The 27,107-nt window shown below is 37.0% G+C and overlaps 2 protein-coding genes across 2 annotated transcripts; both read left to right on the top strand.

Moving 5' to 3' along the window:
- Window positions 1–12,063: 12,063 nt before the first annotated feature.
- Window positions 12,064–18,280, top strand: LOC132047651 (uncharacterized). The gene is made up of 6 exons (XM_059438668.1): window positions 12,064–12,217; window positions 15,613–16,086; window positions 16,156–16,374; window positions 16,488–17,014; window positions 17,223–17,306; window positions 17,485–18,280. Exons 1-6 carry the CDS (start codon window positions 12,064–12,066, stop codon window positions 18,097–18,099), a joined length of 2,073 nt encoding a protein of 690 aa, XP_059294651.1. The 3' UTR covers window positions 18,100–18,280.
- Window positions 18,281–24,080: 5,800 nt separating this feature from the next.
- LOC132047650 (uncharacterized) lies at window positions 24,081–25,255 on the top strand. The gene is made up of 4 exons (XM_059438667.1): window positions 24,081–24,179; window positions 24,261–24,497; window positions 24,802–25,041; window positions 25,142–25,255. Exons 1-4 carry the CDS (start codon window positions 24,081–24,083, stop codon window positions 25,253–25,255), a joined length of 690 nt encoding a protein of 229 aa, XP_059294650.1.
- Window positions 25,256–27,107: the final 1,852 nt, after the last annotated feature.

The following is a 27,107-nucleotide window of genomic DNA, read 5'->3' as shown; positions in this document are numbered from 1 at the left end:
TGATATGAGTAATCTGTTATGAATAAATTGCTACAAACATTCTGATAGGAATATCTTCGGTAAACTCTGATGTTTTGGTTGTCAGACGACAGCACGTACGATTATTCTATTGAGTCTTCGGATGACGGTAAGTGTGTATATGTACTGAGTCTTGATTCGTATGCATATGGTTTCGCACTACTCTGTTTGTGCAAGTTTTGGTATGTCTCTTCACTGAGCCCGGGCCAGGACAGGTTCTCGTGCGTACTCCGGCGCATTGTTCACCGAGACCCGCGATGGGAGGCCGGGACACGTATATGATGATGGCGCCAGATCCGGACCGGATCCCCTTTACCGAGTCCCTTGACGAAGGGCCGGGACATGTTATCCACCGAGTCCCTCACTGGCGGGCCGGGACACGTTACATACATGCATGACATTTGATGTGACATATGATTCTGCTATACATGATTCTATCCACCGAGTCCCGTAATAAAGGGCCGGGACACGTTATATGCATATGCTATACATGATATTAATATATGTGATTCCATTTACCGAGTCCCTCACAGCAGGGCCGGGACACGTTATATGTATAAAAGGGTACGTGATACTGATATGCCTGACCTTATTCACCGAGTCCCTCACTAAAGGGCCGGGACACGTTATGTGCATAAGTATGTATATGTATATGTATCTGAATTATGATTTGATATCTACTACTCTGTTACGCAAAAGAAAACGCATTGATGACTTTTCACAGTCTTACTGGTTCTGTAGAGTTTCCACTTTTGTTTGGCTATGATTCCCTGTTCTGTATCTCATGCCTTACATACGCGGTACATTTTCCGTACCCCCACTTGTTCTTGGGGGGCGCATTTCATGCGCGCGGTACTCCCAGATGATTAGCGACCATTATAGAAGATGCTCCAGTTGGATTAGCGGCTCCATTTGCTCCGGAGTGACGCCGAGTCGAGTTTGTATGATATGTCTTTACGGATGGATGTTAGAGACTTTGCGGACAACGTCGTGGGTATTGGTTGTCGGTCGTATGCAGCTCCATCAGCTGATATGTCGGTCTGTGTTATGTAATAAAATTTTGTATAATTTATAAATTTGTTCGATTTAAAGGCTACGAGAAAAGAGATTGCTGAAAAATCTTGCTATGTATTTGATCTTATTTGATTTAAAAAGTTTGGCGTGATTTTGTATGCGGTAAGAGTCTGAGGGTTCGCTCGGCCCTAAGTAAGGGTCGGGTGCCCATCACACCCTAATAAGGTTAGGGTGTGACAGATGTCCATACTTAACCTGTTGGCAATTCAAACAACGAGCCACATAGTCAGATATGTTTCTCTTCATCCTCATCCACCAGAAATATTTTTTCAAGCCTTGATACATCTTTATAGCTCCAAAATGTATGGAGTAACGAGAACTGTGAGCTTCCTCCATAATAGTCTTTCTCAGGTCCCCCACATCCGGTACGCATAATCTGCCATCATGCCAACACTTCATCAAAGTAAATAGTCGCTCTCTTAATCTATCCCTGCTCCACCTACACTTTGAGCTTAAGCAACTGGCGATCCTCAAACTGATGAGTTTTGACCCGCTCAATCAAAGAAGATTGTGCAACTACGCATGCAAGTATCCCTCCACAAGGTGTGGCATCAAGTTTAACACCACTATTGGACAACCGCTGAATATCTATGGCTAAAGGTCAGATTGAGGCTGAAATAGAAGCCAAACTACCCATCGACTTCCTACTCAAAGTATCTGCCACTACTTTAGCTTTCCCCAGGTGATACAAAATTGTCATGACAAAACCCTTTAATAACTCAAGCCATCTTTGCTGCCTCAAATTCAAATCTTTCTACTTATACTGAAGGCTTTTGTGATCTGTAAATATCTCACATGTCTCACCATACAAATAATCCCGCCACAACTTCAAGGTAAAGACCACCGCTGCTAAATCCAAATCATGAGTCAGGTAGTTCGTCTCGTGGTTCTTAATATGCCTGGAGGCATATGCAATCACCTTGCTTCCTTGCATTAGAACACAACCTAATCCCACTCTCGAGGCATCACAATATACTGAATAGCCTTCCTCACCAGTCAGTAAAGTCAATACTGGAGCTGTAGTCAAAGCTGTCTTAAGCTTCTGAAAGCTCAACTCATACTCCTCCGTCCACTTGAACTGGACATTCTTATGCCTCAATCTGGTCAACGGTGCTGTTATAACTGAAAACCCTGCCACAAAGAGTTTGTAATAACCAGCCAAGCCTAGAAAACTCCTAATCTCAGTAGGAGTAGTAGGTCTAGGCCAATACTTCACTGCATCAATCTTCTTCAAGTAGACTAGAATTCCACCTTTAGAAACCACTTGGCCCAAAAATACCACTGTATCCAACCAGAACTCATACTTAGAGAATTTGGCATAAAGCTTGTATTGTTGCAACTTCTTTAACACTGCCCTCAAATGACCCTCACGCTCCAACTGGCTACGGGAGTAGATCAATATGTCATCAATGAATACTATAACAAAAGTGTCGAGAAATGGCTTGAACACTCGATTCATAAGATCCATAAATGATGTCGAGGGCATCAGTAAGCCCAAAGGACATGACCAAAAACTCACAGTGGCCATAACGAGTCCGAAATGCTATCTTGGAGATATCCTCCTTTGTCATCCTCAATTGATGGTAACCTGACCTCAAGTCAATCTTGGAGAAACATATCGCACCCTGAAGCTGGTCAAACAAATCATCTATACAGGGTAGTGAATACTTATTCTTGATGGTGACTTTGTTCAACTGCCTGTAGTCAATGCACATCCCCATGGAACTATCCTTCTTCTTCACGAACAACACTGGAGCACCCTAAGGTAACACACTGGGCCTAATGAATCCCTTATCAAGCAAATCCTGAATTTGTTCCTTCAGATCCCTCAACTCAGTTATTGTCATACAATATGGGGGAATAGAAATAGGCTGAGTCCCCGGTAAAGTATCTATACAAAACTCAATCTCTCGAGTGGGAGGCAATCCTGGAAAATTATCAGGAAATACATCTGGATAGTCCCATACAATCAAAATACTGTCTATAGTCGTTGTCTCAGCTCGAGTATCCCGGACCGTAGCTATGAATCCCAAGCAGCCCTGGCTAATCAACTTGCGAGCCCTGAAATAAGAAATGATCCACTTCTCTGGAGCGGTTGTGGTACCTTTCCACTCTAATCTCAGCTCTCCAGGTATATCAAATATAATGAGCTTATTACGATAATCAAGTGTAGCATAACATGTTGCTAACCAATCCATATCCATGATGACATCAAAATTGACTATTTGAAGCTCGTGAAGATTCACTAAGGTCTCTGTACTCTGAATAGATACTATACAATCATGATATTCTCGATCTACTAATATAGACTCCCCCACTGGGGTGGATACTAGAAAAGGATCATCTATGTAGTCGAGTACCCGCTCCAAACAAGTAGCATAGAATGGGGACACATAAGAATAAGTGGATCCAGGATCCATCAAGGTAAATGCCGGATGAGAACAAACTGTGAGAATACTTATGACTACTTCATCACATGCATCAGCATCCTGTCTAGCTAATGCAAAGAAACGGGGTTGTCCACCCACCGCTGCGCACCAGTACCACTGTCTAGGCTATTCCGTGACCTACGCATCGCAGTATTGCTCTACAATTCCTCGGAACTAGCAATATAGGTGGGGCGGCAATGACACCCTGCTGCTGGGCTACTGGCTGGCCTATGCCTATAACTCTGGGATATGCAAAAGAAAAGTGACCCTACTCTCCACAAGTATAGTATCCAGTGAAACCCCTCATGCACCTGGCTAAATGGTTCGTTCCAAAAGAAGAACAACCAGGAGCCCTAGTCTGAGAAGAACTATGCCTTTGGTGTTGCTGCTGTTGTTGCCCTTGCCGGGCTGACTGAGAACTTGGTGAGTAGTGAGAATTATAATGTGTAGGGGCCGAGGAGAGCGAGACGAACCCCTTGCCCCGAACACCCCGCTACCGGATAGGTGAAATTTGGGTACCACGTATGCGCGACTTCTTGCTTTCTCGCTTAGTCTTGTCCTCTAAATAGTATCCCTCTCAACATATAGCACTATCTAGAACCTGCTCATAGGTAGACCTCCGCACCTCAATAGCCAAGGCAGTACGGTGAGACCTTATCAACCTATTCAAAAATCTCCTGACCCGATCCTCCGCAGTAGGAATGATCTCAAGACCATAATGAGACAACCTGGTGAACTCTGCATCATACTGTGCCATAGTCATGTCTTTCTGACGAAGCTTTTCAAACTGATCATGCAAAGCATCGTGCTAACTAGGGGGAAGGAACTTGTTCATGAAAAGTGCCACAAACTATGTCCAAGTAAGTGGAGGCAAATTTGCATATCGATTACGAATCAAAGTAGTCCACCATGACTCTACCAACTCAGAAAGCTGGAAAACTGTGAAGTCAACCCTGTGAGTGTGCAAGATACCCTGAGTCATCAAAATCTTCTCACGCCTGTCTATGAACCTCTAAGGACCCACCGATGCAGTGGAAACATTGAAGTTCGGTGGTCTAAAACTCATGAAAGCTCTAAGCTCATCTGTAGCACCTGCCCTCCTACTAGTAGTCAAAGCTATGTGTGAATTGCTCGTTGTGCTACTAACTCAGCTGGTTGTGCAGCTAAACCAGGTAGCGGTGTCTGAAAGTCCGAAGCAACTTGCTGCTCTGGGGTAAGAGTGGCTGGAGTCTGAGCACCCACTCCCTCCTGAATCTGAGAAGTAGCTGGAGGCATAATCCCATCTAAACGACGAACAATAGGCTACATAACTGAAACCATCCTGACGAACGGCTGCGGGTGAGTGCGCAACCGTGTAACTCTCTCTCTCTTTGGGGGAGCTTTGTTGGTATGTCCATAACATCCTTCTGCTCGCGGAAGCTCGAGTGGTGCTGTGCGGCGGTGCCGGGGTATACTCTGGGCACTAGCGATCCGTCGTGCTAGAACCCGTCCTGGTGACCTGGCTCTCCCCCGTGCTACTGTTTCATCCCCTCACCCCCCAGATGTAGAAAATCAAGTCTTAGCCATCTATTCCAGAAATAAAAAAAGGGTTAATTCTTTATTCAACTTTATTAGCACGATAAGAGTTATAAAGAAGGGAAACTTTTCCTAAAATACCATTTGTTCCAGAACAAGAAAAGGGTTAATTCCTTATTCAACTTTATTAGCACGATAAGAGTTAGAAAGAAAGGAAACTTTTCCTAAAATGCCCGTGCAGTCCCTCGAAGGTAAGTACAGGCGTCTCCGTACCGATCTACAAAGCTCTACCAGGCATCATTCGATGACTTCCAAGGAGATTTAAACCTAGTGCTCTGATACCAAGTTTGTCACGAACCAAATCTGACACTGAGGCTGCGACAGGGCACCTGACGAGCTTCTACCCATGAGGTGAACCCTCTACTCTAATCATGCGGATAATTAAAAGATGAATGATGGATATAAATTATTCATGATATTTTGCATATAAAAATAAGTTTTTAAATAAGACATGAATAAATATATCCTATTCTCGCATATTTTCTAACAAATTCTACAGGAAGAAGATAGCAACAGAGAATAAAGAAGAAACAAATTGTCAAAGAAGTAAGCAAAGAATTCAATAAAAATGCACGAATTCATAAGTCATAACCGTGGAGTTTTACATGTGGGAATTACAAAAGATAACATTGGGAGAAGTTGCATAATCTCACACCCATCAAGTGTTGAAATCCACGGGTGTCACCGCCACTTTCATACTCAAACCCGTCAACTATGGGCATCAAGAAAGATATTGCATAATCCCACACCCGTCAAGTGTTGAAATCCACAGGTATCACCGCCACTTCATACTCCCACCCGTCAACTATGGGCATCAAGAAAGAAATTTCAAAATTCACGGGTGCGACTATCATTGTTATACTCTCACCCGTCAAGTAAGGTTACGGATGTGAGCACTACTTCAAAGTTGCATTCGTAGGGGGGAGACACTACATTTTCCTATAAATAGAAGCATCACTTTGCTTACAAATCATCCAATAATTTAGAAAACAGAGTGTTAATCTTGTTTTATTCTCTTTTCTTTCCTTTGTAGTAAAAATATTTCTCCAAGTCTTTCAATATTTCTAGCTTCTTAAATTCATATTTTCTCTTTTCTAACTCCATAATGGAGTCATCTCTTTTTGTTGAGATAGTTGAAGAAACTTGGTGTAATGTTATATTATCTTATTTTAGTTATTCCTCGTCTTGTTATTATTTAAGTGTCATACTTTGTGTTGGAATGATATGTTCTACTAATCATTATCATTACTTAATATATTTTGTGTTATGATTATAGTTATATTAATTTGTACTTCTAACAAGGAGGGAAATTAATATACTATAATAATCACATAAAATATATATGTAATAATAATTTTTAGTCATCTATTATTCCAAATCTTTGAACTTGCTTCTTTTAATCCTAATTCTCACGGAGGGGTTATTTCAAGTTAGTTCTTAGGTTTAAATCTTTGTTTTATTTCTTTCCGTCCTAATTCTCACGGAGGGACAGTCTCAAATAAGTTTACTGATTTGAGGGATCTCTATCTTCTTTCTTTCAATTCTAATTCTCGCGGAGGGATTGTTTCAAATAAGGTTATTGATTTAAGGACTAATCGCAAGAGGTCTTTATTCCTCATAACACAAATCAAGTTTAGGAACTATTTCTACTGTTTTGTGGAATTTACTAAAAAAGGTTTTATTGTCATGTATACACTAAGTGGATTCAATGTAACGCCGACTCTTTCTTTTAAGATAATCTTTTGAAAGTTGCTTCTTTTGTTAATGTAATTTACAAATTTAAGTCACTACTCTCCTTTCATCAATCTGATTCTCTCAAATAGCAGCAAAAATACTACAAGTCTGTAGCATAGATTTTTCAATCTCTGTAGGACGATATCTTAAACTATATTAGAATTTGACAGAGTACGAGCGAAATTTCCTATACACTTGGGCCTCGTCAATGAAGAAGAATAATACTCAAAGTCTTATAATATAATGATACGTGCGGAAACGTAATACGAATACTGAGTCTTCCCATAAACCCCGTAGTATGTCTAAGTCATGGAACTACTAGTTTGAATACAGGAGTATGAGATGCAGCTCGAAATACTACTAAGTCAGCTAAAGAAGAAAAGGGCACCATGATCTAATGGTAGCACATCTCGACTAAACTGGACTGTAGAAAGCTAGAATAATCAGGTATCGGCTACCTGGTCGCCGTTGATCACACCTGCACACATACAAACATCAACAAGCATGAGTCTAAAAGACCTAGCAAGATCATCGACACTCTCAGCTTACCCTTGGAGTAAGTCTTTGAAATCCCTGATAATGCATAAAAGAACTTAAACAAAGACAAGTATATTAAATATATGCAAACGCTGAAACTGAAGTTGAAATCATGAAGCATAAACAAGCAAGACATAAAATACACTGAATCTGAATCCATGCTCACGGGACACGGTACATATTTGTCTGTCTCTTACCCCGTCTTCCGAAGTGGGCATTATTTACCCACATCTTACCCGGGTCACTTATAATTCTGGCATCTACCTCGAAATACACTGAATTTGAATCTATGCTCATGGGACACGGTACGTATTTGTCCATGTCTTACCCTGTCTTCCGGAGTTGGCATTATTTACCCACATCTTACACGGTCACTTATAATTAAAACGGCATCTACCGCCACCGAACCCAATAAGGCCTGTCGGAGTATGCCCCTCTGAAGATATGATAAAGTGAAACAAACATCCAATCAATGCCAATTCTAAACTTTACGTCTACAGTAAGTATATACTTAAATGAAATTACGCTAAAGGACTCATACGGTCATTACTTTAGACACTTGAAAATTACCCAATGTAGCTCATGCTTGCCCACTCACACGAACTAAATGGATTAAATGCATACATACAACACACACCATATGTTTTTTATGAAAAGCAAGTAAACTAAGAGTTTAAGTCTCACTTGTCTTATAATCGGAATGCAAACCTCTCTTAAAACGCCAAATTTTTTTCAAACAATCTCCAATAGCCCCAATCTATTTAATAACATAAATAATGGGTCCAAAATTGGTCTAGTAAAACTAATCCCATTATTATAGAACACCTTGGAATCAAAGTCCGTTAACTGTCCTGCTATTAGTCAAATAACTCCTTTAATCACCGACATATTCACAACTTCAATTGGTCTAAAAACGTTTCTCGGCAGGATATGCTAGGGATCTAGTTTCATTAACTATTCATGCCCCCGTACGTGAATTATATGGTCCATGCCTTATAATACTAATTCAATAATATTTGCAGATTCCCTGTGCAAAGTTAAAAAAACAAATGCAATCTAAAAGGTATTGTTCATTATTAAATAATACATCTATTCCCAAAGCCCAATAAAGACATTCTTGAATTCCACAATCACTTTGCTCCCCCAAGAAGGTATTCTTCATTATTAAATAATATTTCTACTCCCTAAGCCCAATAAACACATTCATTACTTCCACAATCAGTTTGTCCCCCCAAGATGAATTTTTGGCATTATTCTATAAGGAATTAACTGTAGGCACTACCCATTCTAGATCCATTAATGAAACATAGTTATGGAAAGAATGAAGTGTAGTACCTGAATATGATTGTTGGGAATTCTACTCATCCTCACCCTCACGATGCCAATTCTCTCGAATGATGCTTCCTGTTTTCCCCTCGTAGCAGTTGTATCTTGTTTTTCTTTCAGCTATGTAGAATGAATAGTTTCCTCCATGCACCACATACTTCTAAGGCCAATTACACGAATACCAGGAACGGTGGGCTTAGCCCATTACTCTTACCATTTATTAATAATTATTAATCATTTCTCCTTAACTAACTAATCCTTTAACCCTCTAACCAAGTAAACTAATAATTCATCTCATATCTTATTATACTTATAAATGACTATTAACTGTAAACATATACATACACATGTATTTTGTACTTACCCACTTAGGTAGGTGAATTGTTAAAATTAGGTAAACCATACTTAAGGGATAAACTCTAAAATTCACTCATAAAATACCTGGTTGTTACATATTCAACTCTATTTGATCGTTACATCACCTGTTTTTGAACATTTAGGTCATAATAAACTAAACGAACGTTATTTGTTGATATTTTCAAATAATAACAAATATAAACTTAATCAAACCGCTAAATTAATTAGCATTACGTTCAATTGAATTGCATTCAATTAAAACTTATTCTTAAAATTTGCCTTTTTCCGATGATGTAGTAGCAAAAACAACGGTGAAACTTTGGATAATTTAGATTTGGTTTAGTTGGAGCAAGTTTCCCGATGACACGGTGTTTTCATTTGGAGATTTCTTTTAGGTGGAGGCTTTTATATGTTTTGGGGTCGGGGGTAAAACTGTCTCTTTAGTTACGGGTGGATATAGCTGAAGGATAAATTATAAAGACCATGATTTACAGGGACAAAATTTGAAGACCAGCGCCGTTTGAAGGACATTCGTGCCAATTGCCCAGCAAAAGTCAGTCGCAACAAGGCGCGAAGGGCCTGGGCGAACCTGCAGAGGCTGACTTTCCCGCTGCCAGGTACGTTATTTTCTTTGCAACTTTCCTTCTTTATTCTTTTCTTCTCACTGTGGCAAGTAATCATTACACATCATAAGCCCATCATTAGATAGTAATAATCATTATCTCCTACGTTATTTTCTTTGCAACTTTCCTTCTTTATTCTTTTCTTCTCACTGTGGCAAGTAATCATTACACATCATAAGCCCATCATTAGATAGTAATAATCATTATCAACTACGTTATTTTCTTTGCAACTTTCCTTCTTTATTCTTTTCTTCTCACTGTGGCAAGTAATCATTACACATCATAAGCCCATCATTAGATAGTAATAATCATTATCTCCTGGGTAAGGTATCCCTCTTTTTCTCTTTTCTTTTTCTCCCAATTTTTATTCAATTTTGCTGCAAGTATCTTTATCTTCACGTAAAGTTGTTGCCATATGATCAGGAGGTCACGAATTCGAGCCGTGAAAACAGTTTCTTGCGGAAATGTAAGTTAAGGCTGCATACAATAGACCCTTGTGCTCCGGCCTTTCCCCAGACCCCGCACATAGCGGGAGCTTAGTGCACCGGGCTGCCCTTTTATCTTTATCTTCACCGTTTTATTTCTACACAATAAAATATAATATTAAGTAAAAATTAATATAATTAGTACTCAAAAGACAATTAAAAGTATTAAGATGTGAGGCAAACAATGAATAAATATAGAAAAAAATATAGAATTAGGCACATAAATAGCACAACTTTTAAAGTTCTTCAAAACTAACATATTTTATAACTTTATGACATATTTAGGAAAATATTATACCAAACTAAATCCCTTAAATTAGGGATTCAATAATATTTACTCATTCTTTATTATCATTTTATCTCCCTTCTTTAAGGGATAAACCCATCTCTATTATATCATTTATCTCTCTTCTTTAACAGATAAACATCTATCTTTCTCACCGCTCAACTGCTACTACATCTTCTTATTCATTTTCATTTTTCCGTATGGGCTGTTAAGAGTTTTCATTTTTCAAGGATTTGGGCAAAGCTAATGTTAGAAAAAAATTTGATTGACTTACGTTAAAATAATTATTAAAAGCTTTTTAAAAATAATATTATTAAAACTAATCCAGCAAATACATTTCAAAAAAACATATCCGAAAGATAAAAATTATATGAGGTATAACTGCATATATAAATATTATTTGGCACACACAAAATTATACGGGGTATAAAAATTTATCATACAAGGTATAATTAAACTATACGTGGTATATGAAATGTATACAAGGTTTAATAAAATGTATAAAAGATATAACAACATTATGCGAGGTACATAAAATATATGATACAAGGTATAAAATTTATCATACAATTATAATAAAATGTATATAAGATATAAAAAGCAGTTACAGAAGAAATCACATATTCATGATATATATTTTGTATAAGTTTATTTCTAACATAAATTTAATTTCAAAATATTAGTTGCATGATATTTATATAATCAAAAGAACTACAACCATGTGTAATCTCAATATTTTGTATATTTTTTTAACTACAAAATGCTTAAAATATTACTTATCATGCATTTATACAATATAAATAAGTTCAAATTTTGCTTTTAACTACAACCGTATAAATATATTAATGCGTATACCTTTTTTGTGCATTTAATAAGGATGAAGACTAGATGTAACTGTTTTGGAATATGTTACGAAAAAATAGGAACCTAAGGTTCCTTATACATAGGAGTTGCTTTACTATAGAACTCTTAATTAAACTGCTACGAAATGTTTATTGTATTTACCTGTTAACAGTATGTACATATTTTTATATTCTTGTCTACTTACATTTTCCCCTCATAAATATATGCATTTTAGGCCCAACATCAAGTAAATAAAAATCATCCAAATTATACCTCTTTCTCCGTGTCTCAGTCCTTCTGGAGCTACATATACATAGAAAGAGAGAGAACCATCAACCAGAGAGTCCTCTTTTCTCCAGTTCCAGAGAATTGCATCAGTCGTCGGTATGTCTACTCTACTTTTTAATTTCTTTATTTTGTTCTTCGCCTTCTCTTGTGCAATTAGAGCAGTAATTAATGTCTTTTTAGTGATCTTCATGTACGTGAAAGGTAAATAAATTGAGATAAGGATCAAAAACACACATTAAAGTATCATGTTTTTTTGAGTTTTCTATCTGAACTATCAGGTATGAGAGTCTTCTACCTAAAGTATCACCACCTAGTTAGCAAAACACACGTCAACTATTCGTTGTTCACTTTTCCCGCCTCAACTATCGTAGTTTATGCATTCTAGTATGTAATATGTATTGCGTCATATGGAGTATTAATTCCAACTCTACTTATTTTCTACCTACTACATTATTGTTGATCAAGAGAGTGCAGACATACAAAATATAATGGAGAAGAAGAGGCCTTCCCGATCTCTCTCAACTTCAGAAACATTTGATCACAATTCTGTGCATCGCGGAGAAAATGAACAAGCTGAAGGGTCTCGATATGGATCAAGGGACATCGAAAATCAACCTCCTAATTCTAGTGAGTTACAGCACTGTACTTACTTGCAATCTGTCGAAATTCTAAGAGTTCATTTTTCAAATGATTACTCAGTTTAGTGAAACTGTGTAATAAAATCACTTATCTTTATTCTTGTGTTCAAAAAATCACTCAACTTAAACCTTGTCTCGTACTATCTCCAACCTGGAAAGCCACTTTCTGGCACCGGAAATTTGACATGGAGGGGGCTGATGTAAAAACCCAACCGTTGACCATTAACTTAGGCAAAGCAATTTCAGAGCTCAAGGAACTTAGACTGTAGCGAACAGGTTAACTTCGTTTAGTTTTCCGGCATCACTACTGTCGTTTCTGCGTGTAATGTCGTAAATTTGAAACTGCATAGAAGATGTTGATGTAGTCTTTTTCTTCAGGATTGATTGGTCCCATATTACTCGTCTACTTTCTGTTTTACACGACCTTTAAGAAATCATAAATAAAAGTGTACTTTTACAATATTACTCTTATCTCTATCCAATAAATAGCACTCTAATCAATATTGGTTATTTTAAAAAACAATTCATGTAAGGTCAAAATAGGAAAACTTTAATTAATATTATCTTGGTTTTGTAAATGGACAAGTATTTTGGGACGGTTATTTTTAATAATGTTGGCAGCTACTATGGGACGAAGGGAGTAATATTAAGGATAAAACATGGAAAAAAAAATGCTCCCTCCTTCTCAAATTATCTGTCATCGTTATTAAAAATAGTTGTCTCAAATTATTTGTCGTTTTAGAAGCTTAATGCACAATTAATTATTTTTCCCCTTTTTACCCTTATTAGAATTTTGTTATTAATTGAGATAATACTTCAATAGAGTAATAATTTAATGGAGAGAGATTATAACTTTAACATTATAAGAGTAAAGTTAGTCAAATATCCCTCCTAATTATTATTTCTTAACGGGACGTGCAATACAGAAAAGCGACAAATAACTTGATATAGAGTGAGTATGTCTTTTTTTTATATGCTAAAATGAACAAGTAAAAGTGAAAATTTATTTTCAATGTACTGGACAAGTAAAAATGAACGGATGGAGTATTTCTTTTGACTCTGTGATGGTGGTCCAACTTTCCTTATTTTCTTTTTAACTTAAATAATTTAAGTTTTGCATGCATGTTAAGTGGAAACGATGAACTCAGGCGTGAACATGCTGTAGATGATCCAGAAGCCATTGCTTCCTTGGTGGATATGTTAGTTTTATTTCGCTATCACACACAATTAATATAAATAATTTCTCAGACACGTGTATAACAGGTGGACTTTATATATATAGGACAGAGTTTTTAAAAACATTCAGAAATTCTTTTATCTTGTAGCAGACAAGGTTGAAGTCACTAAGCTGAGAGACAAATCATCATATCATAATAATAATATAATAATATACTAAGTGAGAAGCCCCATAGTTGAAAGTTGGATTACGAAATTAGTCATTCAATTAAACACTACTTTTTTAGGACTAAAAAGTAATTTTACCTTTCAATTATTAATAATGTTTCATTAAAATGAAATAAGATAAATGAATCAATACATTGGCCGGATGCATTCTCACTTGCTACATCATTCAACGTATTGAAATTGTTTTCATATTCCAATATTTGTTGTAACCTTTAGAATGCCTATGTAATAATTTTAAAGTTCTTTTTAAATTTTAACAATAAATACAAGAATGTAGCATAGAAAAATACAATACCAGTTAAGGAGAAAAGGTGAAGAGGCTCCTCTTAATAAAGTGATTTTATAGCAAAAAATCAGTTTTATTTCTTTCCATCTTCCGAAGTGGATATTTATGCAGTCTTTTCACATTCTCAGTTTTATTCTATGAAAATTATCCAACCTCTATATAAGCTCAGTACCAGATTTCTCTTGTTTCTGTCAAAAACTCTCCTCTCCTAAAATATCTATGGTTTTTCAGCTTGCGGCAACTCTTCTGCAATTTTATGTCACAGGTTAATTTTTTGTTGTTGTTGTTTTTTTTTTTTTTCTCAATTTCTTATCTTATAACGTCGTATACTGAATCAAATAGTGTATCTTTATTTACTAATAGCTGATTCATGTTTCATTGTTGGGTTTTGATATGTTATTTGTAAGATTTAATGTGTATATGTAACTATCTGCCAGAACATCCGATCTTGTGGACCTCATATTTTATAGAATCCACATCATTGTTCCTTTTCTGCTTCTTTCTTACATGCATTTTGCCAAGCTTAAACATATATTATTGGTTGAAAACCTCTATAATATTTTTGGTCATAATAGTCTTAGTGCAATCCGGTCTATTTTCACATTACTTGTACTAACAAACTACATGTCCCGTTTCTTAATAAGGTCTTTAATGTAATTTAACTGTATTTTTCTCGTGCTAAATTCACAGATGAAATGATTCGTAATTTTAAATCAGGCAAAGGCTTCATGTACAAGTAATTAAGTTTTATACATCAATTAAATATTTAAGCAATTACTATGCACTATCACAAATAACAATTACTTTTGTGTTAACATACACCGTGAAATTGACAACGGCTACCCATCCTAAGAAAAACACACGTTGATAGAATTTCTGTACAACTTCTACAAAACATTAATTTCATTCAACAACAATTTCTTGATATATATGAATGAGGATGTAAAAAAGGAAGCTATAGTTTCTAAAAAGTAAGACAAAAAAAATTAAGTTGTGAAACATTTATAACCATACCCGATATCGCTCAAATTCACATTTAAATTAGGTGTCATTAACATATAAAAGAATTACTATAAGTTGAACACTTGATGTGAAGTTGAGAAAATATTCAAATCAATTTCTACTCAAAAGCGGAAAGAAATAAAAGGAAACCTTTTTCTTTGTTGGTTTTCGAGTGTTATTGGGATTTAGATCCTTTCTAGGATGGGATTTAGATCCTTTCTAAGAAAGGATTAAACCTAGTAGTATAAATACATGCTAGCTAGGATTTATTAAGTAGGACAGAACATGGAACCTAAGAGTATCCAATCTTGTAACTCATTTCTCCCTTGATAATTATAAAAGTGCCGGCCGTTCTCCGTGGACTAGGATCACATCCATCCGAACCACATTAATTACTGTGTTTTTATCGTTTACACGCTAACACTTGATATATTATAAGAATTGCATAAGTCGTTTGAACATTATGTTTCAAATTCATTTCGTAACAATCATTTAGTATGATGATTATGCATTGCAATGAAATAAATATGGGTAGAATAGGCTCACTATTCATCAATTTGAGGTTTCATTTTCTATCTTTAATTTTATGCAACTCACTGCACATTTATTAAATATTTGTATTAATTAGTATGGTCCGAAAACTAGTTTACTCAAATTCTAATAGTATGAATTTTTCTTAATTACTCACCAAGAATATTTAATATAATTTTCAGATGGCTGGAAATTGGATCTTAGTGTATATCAAATTCTTTATCAAGCTGCTCTGAAAGATAATTGGAGAATTGCTGAACCAATTTTAAAGAAGGATCCAAGTTTTGCTACTCGTCGAATGTCGGAGCGGGGTGAAACAGTTCTTCACATTGCAGCAGCAGCGGGAAGCACCAAATTTTTGGGAGAGCTAATGAAACTGATGGAACCAGGTGACTTGGAACTGCGAAATATTGATGGAAGTACGGCATTCTGTTTTGCAGCTGCATCGAATATTGTTGAAATCGCTAAAGCAATGATAGAAAGGAATCCGAATCTGCCTAACATCCGTGGTGAGGACGATGCATTGCCAATCACTGTGGCTGCTTCGGTTGGGAACAAAGATATGGTTTCGTGCCTTTTTGAGTTCACTAGCCTTGATGAGCTAGAACAACTTAAACTTCTTGAAACCACTATCCAGAACGAGATGTATGGTACGTATGTTACGTTATAATGTGGTACTTGATTGGACACGAAATCTTATAGTAAATGTTAATTTGCAGATGTGGCATCGAATATATTCGAGAAAGACCGGGAATTAGTGAGTAAAGTGTTAGAAGGACATAAGTCTGTCTTAGTTTCGTTAGCTAAAAAGTCTTTAGTGATCAGTAACCAAAGTCAAGGAGGAAACTGGGAGAGGTATCTAATTGTACGAGCTTGTTCGCCGGTGTGGAGAATGTTTAAGAGTGCAATTTCCATGACCCGGAGGCAATTCATTCCATGTATGATCTACTATAATTAATTACTTGACTGGAAACAACTTACACTGTAATTGCTTAAAGACAAGACAGGGCTGAATATTTGTTTGTAATGCTAATATTGCTTCAAATTATAGGGTTCAAAGTTCAGGCACTTCAGGAATTTTCAATGAAGAAGCAAGCTGGTATCCTACTTGAGGAGCTTTGGGCAGAGTGTCAGAGAAGTGCAGAAGATCAGCTATTGAAGCTAGTCGAAAAGGAAACATTGCTCCATACGGCTGCAAAAGCAGGAAATGTAGAGTTTTTAGTTGTGGCTATTCGCAATAATCCTGATCTCATATGGAAAGTCGACAAACATAACAGGACCATTTTTCAAGTTGCTGTTTTACATCGAGAGGAAAATGTCTTCAGTCTTATACACCAAATTGGAGGAACTAAAGACTTAATTATTCGAAAGGTAGATGATAATCAAAATAACATTCTACATTTGGCTGGAAAGTTAGGGCACCCAGTCTATAAACAGAAAACTGGACAGATACGAGTTCCGAGAACCAAACCCCTGCAGGAAGCAACTCCTGGAGTCACAGAATCACCACAGCAGTCAGCGTCTTCATATCCTGATAGAGTTGTAGAATCACTTGACCAGCTGTTGCAAATTCTTATGGTAACAAATTGTTTCTTATTGTTAGTAACTTAACCAAATTTTCAATTTTCACCCTCCATTTCCCTTTTCCTCTCTGTTACAATCTTTTCAAACTATACCCATGTTCCAAGCTATCCGCCTCTGATATACATGATATAGGAAATATAACATAATCAAAAAGTCCTGTGTTTTGGCTTATCGTTGTTTTAATAATGAGCCAGTACTGCAGGGGGAAGAGAAGATAATGCCGCCATCATTTCTCAAGGTGTCTGGAGCAGCTCTTCAAATGCAAAAAGAGATGTTGTGGTTTAAGGTGAGCTTTTACCTATAAGTAAAATAAGCATATATTATTGCATCTCAAATCTCTGCTACTTCAATATTTAGTTCTATGAAATGCAATACAGGATTTTTTAATTTAGCATTTACTTTGAATGCGAGTTATGGCTTTTAAATTTTTGTTGCTGATAATCATCTGATTATTAATTGCCTAGGAAGTGGAGAAGATCGTACCACCTTCACTACTCAGGAAGAAAAACAAAGAAGGGAAAACCCCAAGGCAATTATTCACAGAGGAGCACAAGCAATTACTAAAAGAAGGGGAAAGGTGGATGAAAGACACTGCGAATTCTTGTATGATTGTTGCAGCTTTGATTGCCACAATAGTGTTTGCTGCTGCTTTCACTATTCCAGGCGGTAATAACAGTGATATAGGTACTCCAATATTGCTAAAATTGAATGCCTTTGCGGCTTTTGTCACATCGGATGCATTGGCACTCTTCAGTTCAATTGTTTCCATCATTATGTTCTTGTCCATTCTCACGTCGCGCTATGCTGAAGACGATTTTCTTGTGTCATTGCCTGCCAAGTTACTGTTTGGACTCACGGCGTTGTTTGTCTCGATAGTCAGCATGCTCGTGGCTTTTGTAGCAACCTTCTTCTTGGTCTATAATAATCATGTGGCTTGGGAGCCAAAGCTCATTACTGCTTTTGCTGGTGTTCCTGTAGCTTTATTTGGGTGTTTACAGTATAAACTATGGTTTGATGTGGCAAAATCGACATATTGGTCCAAATATCTTTTTAGACAGGGAAAGCACAGCCTCTATTAACAAGGGGGCCTTCACGGCAGATAAGCGGGCTATTGGAATATCCTTTTTGTAATAAGAACCACGATGCTTGTTTTAGAAGGATTGTAATATTTTATTCTAATTCGGCAGCTTTTTGTCTTATTAGTATAGATTATTGTAATATTTGGGTATGAAACTTGAGAAAATTTCTGCATCAGTGCTATTTGGTATTTGCATAGTGCAAAGGAGTACCATCATGCAAGATCTAGTTACATTTAGGGAAAAGGCATCAAGTCAGGTTTGTTTAATTTTCATCCCCCAGTAACATGGGTTCTGTACTCTAAAAAAGACTGTTTACTGGTGTCTTAAGTGAATTTCTTAACACTAAAGTACAAGATTTTGACTGAAGCTATTGGGTTTGAGTTTTCTCTCTGTTTCCGCCCCTGCTGTGTTTCAGGCTACCTGAACATGATTTGGTTGGCCTTCCTTTTCCCATGTTTACTTCATATGAGTCGGTGACAAGGCCCGAACGCTGAGATTCTATGTGATAATTGACTTAGAGGAGTTAAGATGGACCTCGGTTCTGCTCCATTTTCTTTGCTGGATGCACCCATCAGAGAATCTAGCAACATTGACAATACAAAACATCATAGGTGTACCAATCTGAGTACATACATGTATTCTTATTTTGATTTGTATGTGATTGCTGAGAGTTAATTACTTCTGCAATCGTGACTCCTCCTGCGGGGCAGTTTTGCACCAGATAATTTGCTGGTACAGAATATATTCCAGTGACATTATTGCTCAAAACACGATTGAACCCTTCCAAACTCTGCTCAAACCATATTTAGAAGTCACAAATAGTTCAATCAATACAATAACATGCTCAAACCGCAATACTAAAAAAAGCTAAAACGAGGGGTCTGGTTGATACACTATATATGTAAGGATGTGGAAATCACTAGAGTATATCTCTGAGAACTTTGTAATTAGTGATAACGTTATACTCCAATGTGAGGTAGGTTAGCTCTGTAAAGAATTAGCAGAAGAAAACTTAAATCGAAGAGACTTTCAACTTAAATTGAAGAGACTTTCTGCTAGCCTAGATCGTTAATTAAGATCGCAAGATTCAACTAAAGAAGAAGAAGCTATAAAAAGGGGAACTTTGTAATGGAAGAAGACTCTCTTGAATTGGCTTTGAATGACTTGTATTCGGTCGGTTGGGTTAACTTGGGTTGATTACAAAAGTACAAGACCACCCCTATTTATAGTTGTCTATGGATGGTTCTAGATATTTTTTTAGATATATCTATAAGAAAAATCTAGAAAACTTTATCTACTACTTTAGAATATCTAGATATTTGTATCCTCTACTACAAAATATCTAGGTGTCTAGAATTTCTAGACATTTCCTAAGTACAATAAATATCAAAGATATTACAATATAACTTTCTAGAGACTCTTCTAAATATTTATGATATTTATTCTTCCTAAAAATTAACTATAATTTTTCACACTCTCCCTTAAAGTAATTTTTTGGAAGTTATCCTGAACTTGTCACGGAAGAACTCAGATGAAGCTTTTGGACGTGCATCGGTGAAGATCTTAGCAATACTTTCCCCACACTTCTTCTTTCTTCAAATGATGATGGTTTTCGGCTAATAATTGGGCCTCCAAAGAAACATGAATACGTCTTGATAAAATTGTCATCCCTGTAGCGGGCAGACTTGCCGTTATTTCTTTTTGGCCTTTGCTAACCACGTGAATCATCTTCATGCTAAATTTCACATTCGTGAGTTTCGAGACTACCCCTTTCTTTTAGCTCCTGAAGAATTGTGTTATCTGGAGAAGCACCTGAGTCGGTGACATTCTGACCATGAATTTCCTTCAAAGCTTCAATACCAGCATAGAATCCACCACTAGATTCCCTTTCCAGCTCCTCAATAAATTGTTTGGCAACTTCAGATATTCCAAAAATCATATCATTTGTATCTTCATATGAAATTGAGCCTTCAAGGTCAACCTCTTCATTTATTTGACCCTTAGCTTCTCCATCAGCTTCCAGTATTTGATCTGAGCTAGTGATTGACTCTGATGCGGCAGTTGATTGACCAGAGACTTCAACTTCCACTACAATTCCCTCAATGCTTTCTCCGTAATGGTTACCATTGCCATATATAGTTTCAGACACTGCCTGCTCAGGTTCTACTTCAACATCTTTCACATCCAAACTTTGATTACCAGTTTCAGCATCTGGTTCGTTGATCACCTCGGCAACAACTAGTACGTCACTAGTTTGAATGTCTTTAAAATCTTTATGCTTTTTGTTGATGTCACCAATGCCTTCCTTCTCCACTTGATGGATCCTATTATTTTCCATCACAATTACATCACAATCATGGTGTTCTCGGAAGTTGGAAAATTTAGATTCATCTCCAGTGAGACGGTGTCCACATCTTGAATCCACGATCTAGTCTCTTTCGAAATTAAGGGAAGCCAAGGCATCTACTGCTCGAGTCTCAGCTACGAAGCACCTTTCCTAATCTTCTTCTTCTTCATGAGCTCTCTCGGTTTGAGCCATGTTGCTTTCCTTGGCTCAGCAAAATCTTTTTATGCGTCCTACTTCACCACATCTAAGAACATTTAATAGTCTTCTTACCATTATTAGAAGACTCCTCCTTCTGTCTCGGCGAACTTGAACCCTCTAGGAATTGAGAATACACTATCTCTCTCGAGTCACTTTGCTTTTTTCTTACTTTAAGATTCGTTTTTTTAGCTGTAGGAGCATTTCCTTCACCTTATCTGATCGATACACCCACCATCTGTTTGGCTAGTAGCTTCTGTGACGACCAAAAATTCTCAAACTCCTCCAAGGATGGTTGTTGAGCCCATCCTTTAATTGATGTAACAAAAGGAATATGTTCTGACTTCAAACCACGAATGATAGTTCTTCTTATTTGTGCTTCATAGATAGCCTCGTTCGGATTTAAACAAAGAGATCTCTGAACATAAGTTTTTAATCCTTAAAAAGTACTCGACAATAGAAAGATTACCTTGAGTGGTGTCCGCCAATTGGTTCTCCAATATTTGTAGCTGGGCTTCATCCGTCTTGTTGAACAAACAATCAAGGGTCCTCCAAATTTCATGAGCTGATTTGCACCTTATAATATAATCAAATAAGTTGCGCGAGATGGACCTCTTTCGGATGAACTCTGCCTTCGCATTAATCTGCTTCCATTTCTTGTATGCGCTGCTATTTTCGGATCCGTCAGTAGGAGGACTTGTATAACTACCATTAACAACATCCCACAAATGCTCACCCACAAGGTATGACTCCATACATGTCTTCCATACTTTGTAATTAGACTGATTTAACAACTCCATCCCCAGTCCATTAACACGGCCACTCAAATTCATTTAGACAAACCAGTTGAATCTACCACTAATCCGATCTTGAAATAAAATCTAGAAGTCAACCTGTGGTTATGGCTCTGATACCATGTAAAAAATTAGCAGAAGAAAACTTAAATCGAAGGGACCTTCTGCTAGCCCAAGATCGTTAACTAAGATTGCAAGATTTAACTAAAGAAGAGGAAGCTATAGAAAGGAGAACTTTGTAATGGAAGAACTCTCTTGAATTGGCTTTGAATGATCTGTAATGGGTCGGTTGGGTTAACTTGGGTTGATTACAAATCTACAAGACCACCACTATTTATAGTTGTCTATGGATGGTTCTAGATATTTTTCTAGATACATCTATAAGAAAAATCTAGTAAATTTTATCTTCTACTACTCTAGAATATTTAGATATTTGTATCCTCAACTACAAAATATCTAACTGTCTAGAATTTCTAGACGTTTCCTAAGTATAATAAATATCAAAGACATTATAATATAAATTTCTAGAAACTCTTCTAAATATTTATGATATTTATTCTTCCTAAAAATTAACTTTAATTTTTCACAAGCTCCTCATGTCTTGTGTTCCAATATATAAAAGAGTGAGATCCAAAATGAAAGTCCGGGAGAGATTACAAAGTGTCAGGAAAAGAGGACAAACAATGACTGCTTTAAATTGCTAATAACCTGAGAAGAAAGTGGTATTAAGTGTGGCAAACCACCCCGGCAAGATTGCATCACTATTGACTATCCAAAACTGGCTAGGATAAATTAGGGAAAAGGATTCGGGATATCAAAAATGCAAAAGGTATATAACTAAAGACTTAATTTCAACAAAGGCCACAGGGCATCTTCCTTCTCTACTTCAATTTTGTCCTCACGGATTGCTTTAGGTGGGCGTTTACTTCTCAGTACTTCCGTGTATGTACATTGTTGATCTTTGTAGCAACAATTTGATGGGAAGGGCAACCCAAGACAACACATCGCCCATTTTATTTTGTCGAAACTTGCAAAGAAGGCTGATACACACGGCGATCTCGTTTACTTCTCAGTACTTCCGTGTATGTACATTGTTGATCTTTCTCTTGTGGTGCAATACTTTAGTTGTGTGAATGATATAGTAGTGGAATTTTTTTTTTGTTTTGTGTTGGCCGGGCAGCAAGATCTTGGTTTTGGTTAGGCAGTGGTCCAATTGATGCTGATTTTCAAGAGTATATATATCCTCCACCAACTGCGACTTTGTCCAAGGAATACTCTGTGGGCACATAGCTTTCTATTTCAAGAGAGAATTTAGCAGTTGCAGTCCCTACAACTACATTTTGCATGACATCTAAACCAAAGACTCAAAGCAGCTATAGTCCCACCAACCAAGCATTCTGCTGCACCCGAAACACTCACTACTAACACTGAAAGGGCAGGAAAATGGACGGAATAAAAATCTATTGAGAACAGTGTGTGCCTAATCATCAAGTAGTGCAGAATAACAATTTTCAAGCTCTAAACAGGCTAGAGTCTAGTTCAGACAAATAAGATAGTTCGTAAAAGAGGGAGGCCATCCTATGCCTCACTCCGGGAGTAGATAGCATCCTTAGTTGGAATACTAGGGGGCTGAATGCCCCTAATAAGCAAAAGAATGTGAAACTTCTCTGTAATACAGAAAAGGTGGGATTGATTGGATTACTGGAAAACAAAATAAAAAATACAAAGATAGATCAAGTAGCAACTAAGCTTTTTGGAGGATGGCAATACTTGACAAATCTTAACTATCATTACAATGGTAGAATTTGGGTCACATGGAGGCCAGACTACTTTCAAGTAGTGCCTCTGAGTATGAATGCACAGATGATCACTTGTGAGGTGTTCCACATATTGAGGTGTTCCACATACCTTTACAGGTATCATTTGTGGTGACTTTTGTTTATGCTTTTAATACAATGGAGGAAAGAAGAGGCTTATGGAGCAGTTTGGTTAGCCTAAATGATGAGATTCAGAAACCATGGATAATACTTGGAGACTTTAACTCAGTTCTGAATGCTGAGGACAGAGTGGGTGGTAATCTCGTCTCATGGTCAGAGATGGTGGACTTTGCAAGCTGTGTAGAAGAGTGTGGCTTGATTGGATTGCCTTATCAGGGGAGCAAATTTACATGGAATAACAAACATGAGCACACAATTTTTTCAAAATAGATTAGGTGTTCATCAATGGAGCATAGCTGGGCACGTTGCCTTCAAGTAAAACTATATTTTTGCCAGAAGGAATCAGTGATCATTATCCTGCTAAAGTGATATGTCTGAAAAAAAGGGCCAAACTAGTTAGATTCTTCCTCTATTGTAATAATTGGAGCCTGCATCCTCAGCTTCAAAGACTAGTTGTAGAAGGATGGGCAGTAAGTGTTCAAGGATGCAAAATGTTCCAGGTAGTAAAGAGATTGAAATTGCTCAAGAAGAATTTAAAGAAACTGTACTCTCAGCATTCAAGGAATATAATAACTGAGGCAGAAGAGGACAGAAAAGTTTTGCACCAAGCTCAGGTGCAATTGCAGGCCAATCCATTGGATACAGAGTTGCAGATTGCAAAGAAGGAGCAATTATTTAAAATTTAAGAGATCCTGTTACTTAGCAGAAATGTATCTGCGGCAGAGAAGTAAAGCAACATGGTTAAATCTAGGTGATGATAACACCTCATACTTTTATTCTGTTATTAAGCATAGAGTACTTAAGCAAGTAATCACACAATTGAAGAATGATCAGGGGGAACTGTAGTCTGAACCAGATAACATTGCAAGCATTTTTTTTTTTTATCAGTACAAAGAGTTATTAGGGAAGAAGGCTTCTATAAGGACAGGAGCTCACCCAAAGTTGCTCAAGAAAGGAAACACCCTCTCTATTGAACAACAGGTTCAGCTTATACAAGAGTTCACAGAAGCAGATGTCAAAGCAGCTATGTTTAGCATTGATAAAAATAAAAGCCCTGGACTAGATAGTTTTGGCAATGGTTTTTTCAAATCTTCTTGGAATATTGAGGGGAAAGACATAACTGAGGTAGTACTTGAATTTTTTTAGAATGGGAGATTACTCAGACAATTGAATGCCACAAACATTGCTCTCATTCCAAAAGAGGATCATCCGGAGAGTGCAAGTCAGTATAGACTCATAGCATGCTGCAAAGTGCTATATAAATGTATATCAAAGATGTTATGCAGTAGATTGAAGGGAGCAGTGAGCCATATAGTTGCAGAAAACCAGTTTGCATTTGTACAGGGAAGATCTATGATCCATAATGTATATTTGCCATGATCTACTTAGATACTACAATAGATAGACCACTCCAAGATATTTCATGAAGATTGATCTTAGGAAGGCTTATGACATGGTAAGCTGGGAATTCTTAGAGGAAGCATTAAAGGGGTTTGGATTTCCTGAGAAATTCATTAAGCTGATCATGACATGTGTTTCTACTCCAAAGTTTACTATTAAAGTAAATGGAGAGGGACATGGATATTTTGATGGAAAGAGAGGAGGTCTTAGACGAAGAGATCCTATTTTTCCCTTATTGTTTGTATTGGTGATGGAATATCTTACTAGAGTGAGTTTGTTGCCTGACTTTAATTAAATATCATCCAATATGTAAGCCTTTGAACCTAACCCACTTGATTTTTGTTAATGACTTGATGGTGTTCCATAAGGGGGATGAGGATTCAGTTAATTTAGTGATAGAGGCATTGGATCATCTCAGTGTTGCTACAGGGCTTATAAGCAGCATGGATAAGTCACATATGTTTGTTGCTGGACTGACATAGTTGTGTGATAGAACAAGATTTGCACAAGGGACATTTCCTATAAGATATTTAGGATTGTCATTATCATCCAAAAAATGAAGTAAAGTAGAATGTCAACAACGGGTTGATAATATAACAAGCAGGATAACAACTACTTATGCAAAACAACTCTCATATGCAGGGAGGTTGCAGATGTTGAATGCTGTTTTGTTCTCAATACATAGCTTTTGGGGCTTAGTCGTTATCCTTCATTAGGGCATATTGAAAGAAATTGATAGAAATGTAAAGTATTTATGGGGCAAATTAGAGGACAGTAGAAAAGCACCTTTAGTCTCATGGGAACAGATTTGTCTTCCCAAAGCAGAGGGGATTAAATATTAAAGACTGCAGGACTTGGAACATTGCTTTAATGGGAAAGCTTTTGTGGCAGCTGATTATAAGGAAGGAATCATTATGGGTGAGGTGGGTGCATGACAAATATATGAAAGCTGATCCAAACATATGGGCTCACAAGGCTCCTCAGGATAGTAGCTGGTATTGGAGGAAGACCAATTCACTCAAGACTCAGATGCAAAGCTGGTATATACAAACATGGTATGTTCTTACAGCTGGTTGAGGATATTCAATCACCAACATCTATTTGAAACTCGTGGGATAACACAAGAACTGGAAGTGGCAGGTCTCATTTGGAATTCAGTGGCTCAACCTAAACATAGGTTCATTAAGTTAGCTACCTATAGAAGGCTATTGACAAAAGGAAGATTGATCAAATCGCATACCCCAGTAGAGGATTCGTTGCTTCTTATGTGAAAACCAGGTGATGGAGACTAGTTCTCATCTGTTTGTGGACTGTCTATGGATTACTACACTAAGAGCTACTTTTCATCAATACCAATGTTCAACTTCAGGCAGGGGAGATGAAGCAAGTGCTAGAAAGCATTAAGATGAAGCACTGGAAGTTGTTTCAGAAAGAGGTGATTGCAGCTGCTTGGGGGAGGGGGGCTATGATCTATCACACATGGAGAGCCAGGAATTGCAAATTATTGAGGGGAACCACACTACAGGCAGCTGAGATAGCTATACAGATAAAGAGGGAAATTATACAAAGAGTATAGTTACTTAGAACATCAAAAAAGGCACATAGAGGTAGAGGTTTTTTTTTTTTTTTTTTTTTTTTTTGCATAGAATAGTTGGTACCTGGAATACATACAAGTCACGCTGACTGCTTGGAACTAGTTTCTTTTATTGGAGGCTTATTGCTCATGGCACCTTTCCTAGAAGGCGGCCATGGGAGTAGGTGCTCTATAGGTGTAATGTTTTGTTTTTTAATGGTAATATTCACATGATTACCAACAAACACAAAAACAATTTATGCCTTAAAGAGCCTGCAACCCGACCCGTTGGGCAAGTTCTATCAACAGCTTCACACGATTCTTTACTGAAAGGAGGTTGGTTTCCCTTAAAATCAAGTTTCTGATCGAGATCGTACTTGGATTTGGAGCATAAGAATACACCATGTATCTGAATGAAATACAGACTTCTATAGATACTGCAATGCATAAATACATACAAATACACATGTATCGGAATGAAATACATCTGGTCTGCTAAACAACATTGTATTCTTTTCCAAATTTACATAGTGTATTCATAATATGGAGAATACAATCAAATTCGGTCGGATCTCGGGTGAAATACAAAATATATTGTATTTACAATCAAAAAAATGGAGAATACACTCAAATATATTTAAGAATACATCTAGTTTGCCTAAAAAATACAGTCAACCAAATACATATAGCTCATATTTATACCCAAAAAATGACGAATATACTCAAATACACTGTATTTACACTAAAAAAATGGAGCATCA

The sequence above is a fragment of the Lycium ferocissimum genome, chromosome 2, assembly GCF_029784015.1.
Source record: "Lycium ferocissimum isolate CSIRO_LF1 chromosome 2, AGI_CSIRO_Lferr_CH_V1, whole genome shotgun sequence".
NCBI lineage: Eukaryota > Viridiplantae > Streptophyta > Magnoliopsida > Solanales > Solanaceae > Lycium > Lycium ferocissimum.
Note: the sequence above shows the minus strand (reverse complement) of the source record. Positions and strands in the feature narration are given on the sequence as shown.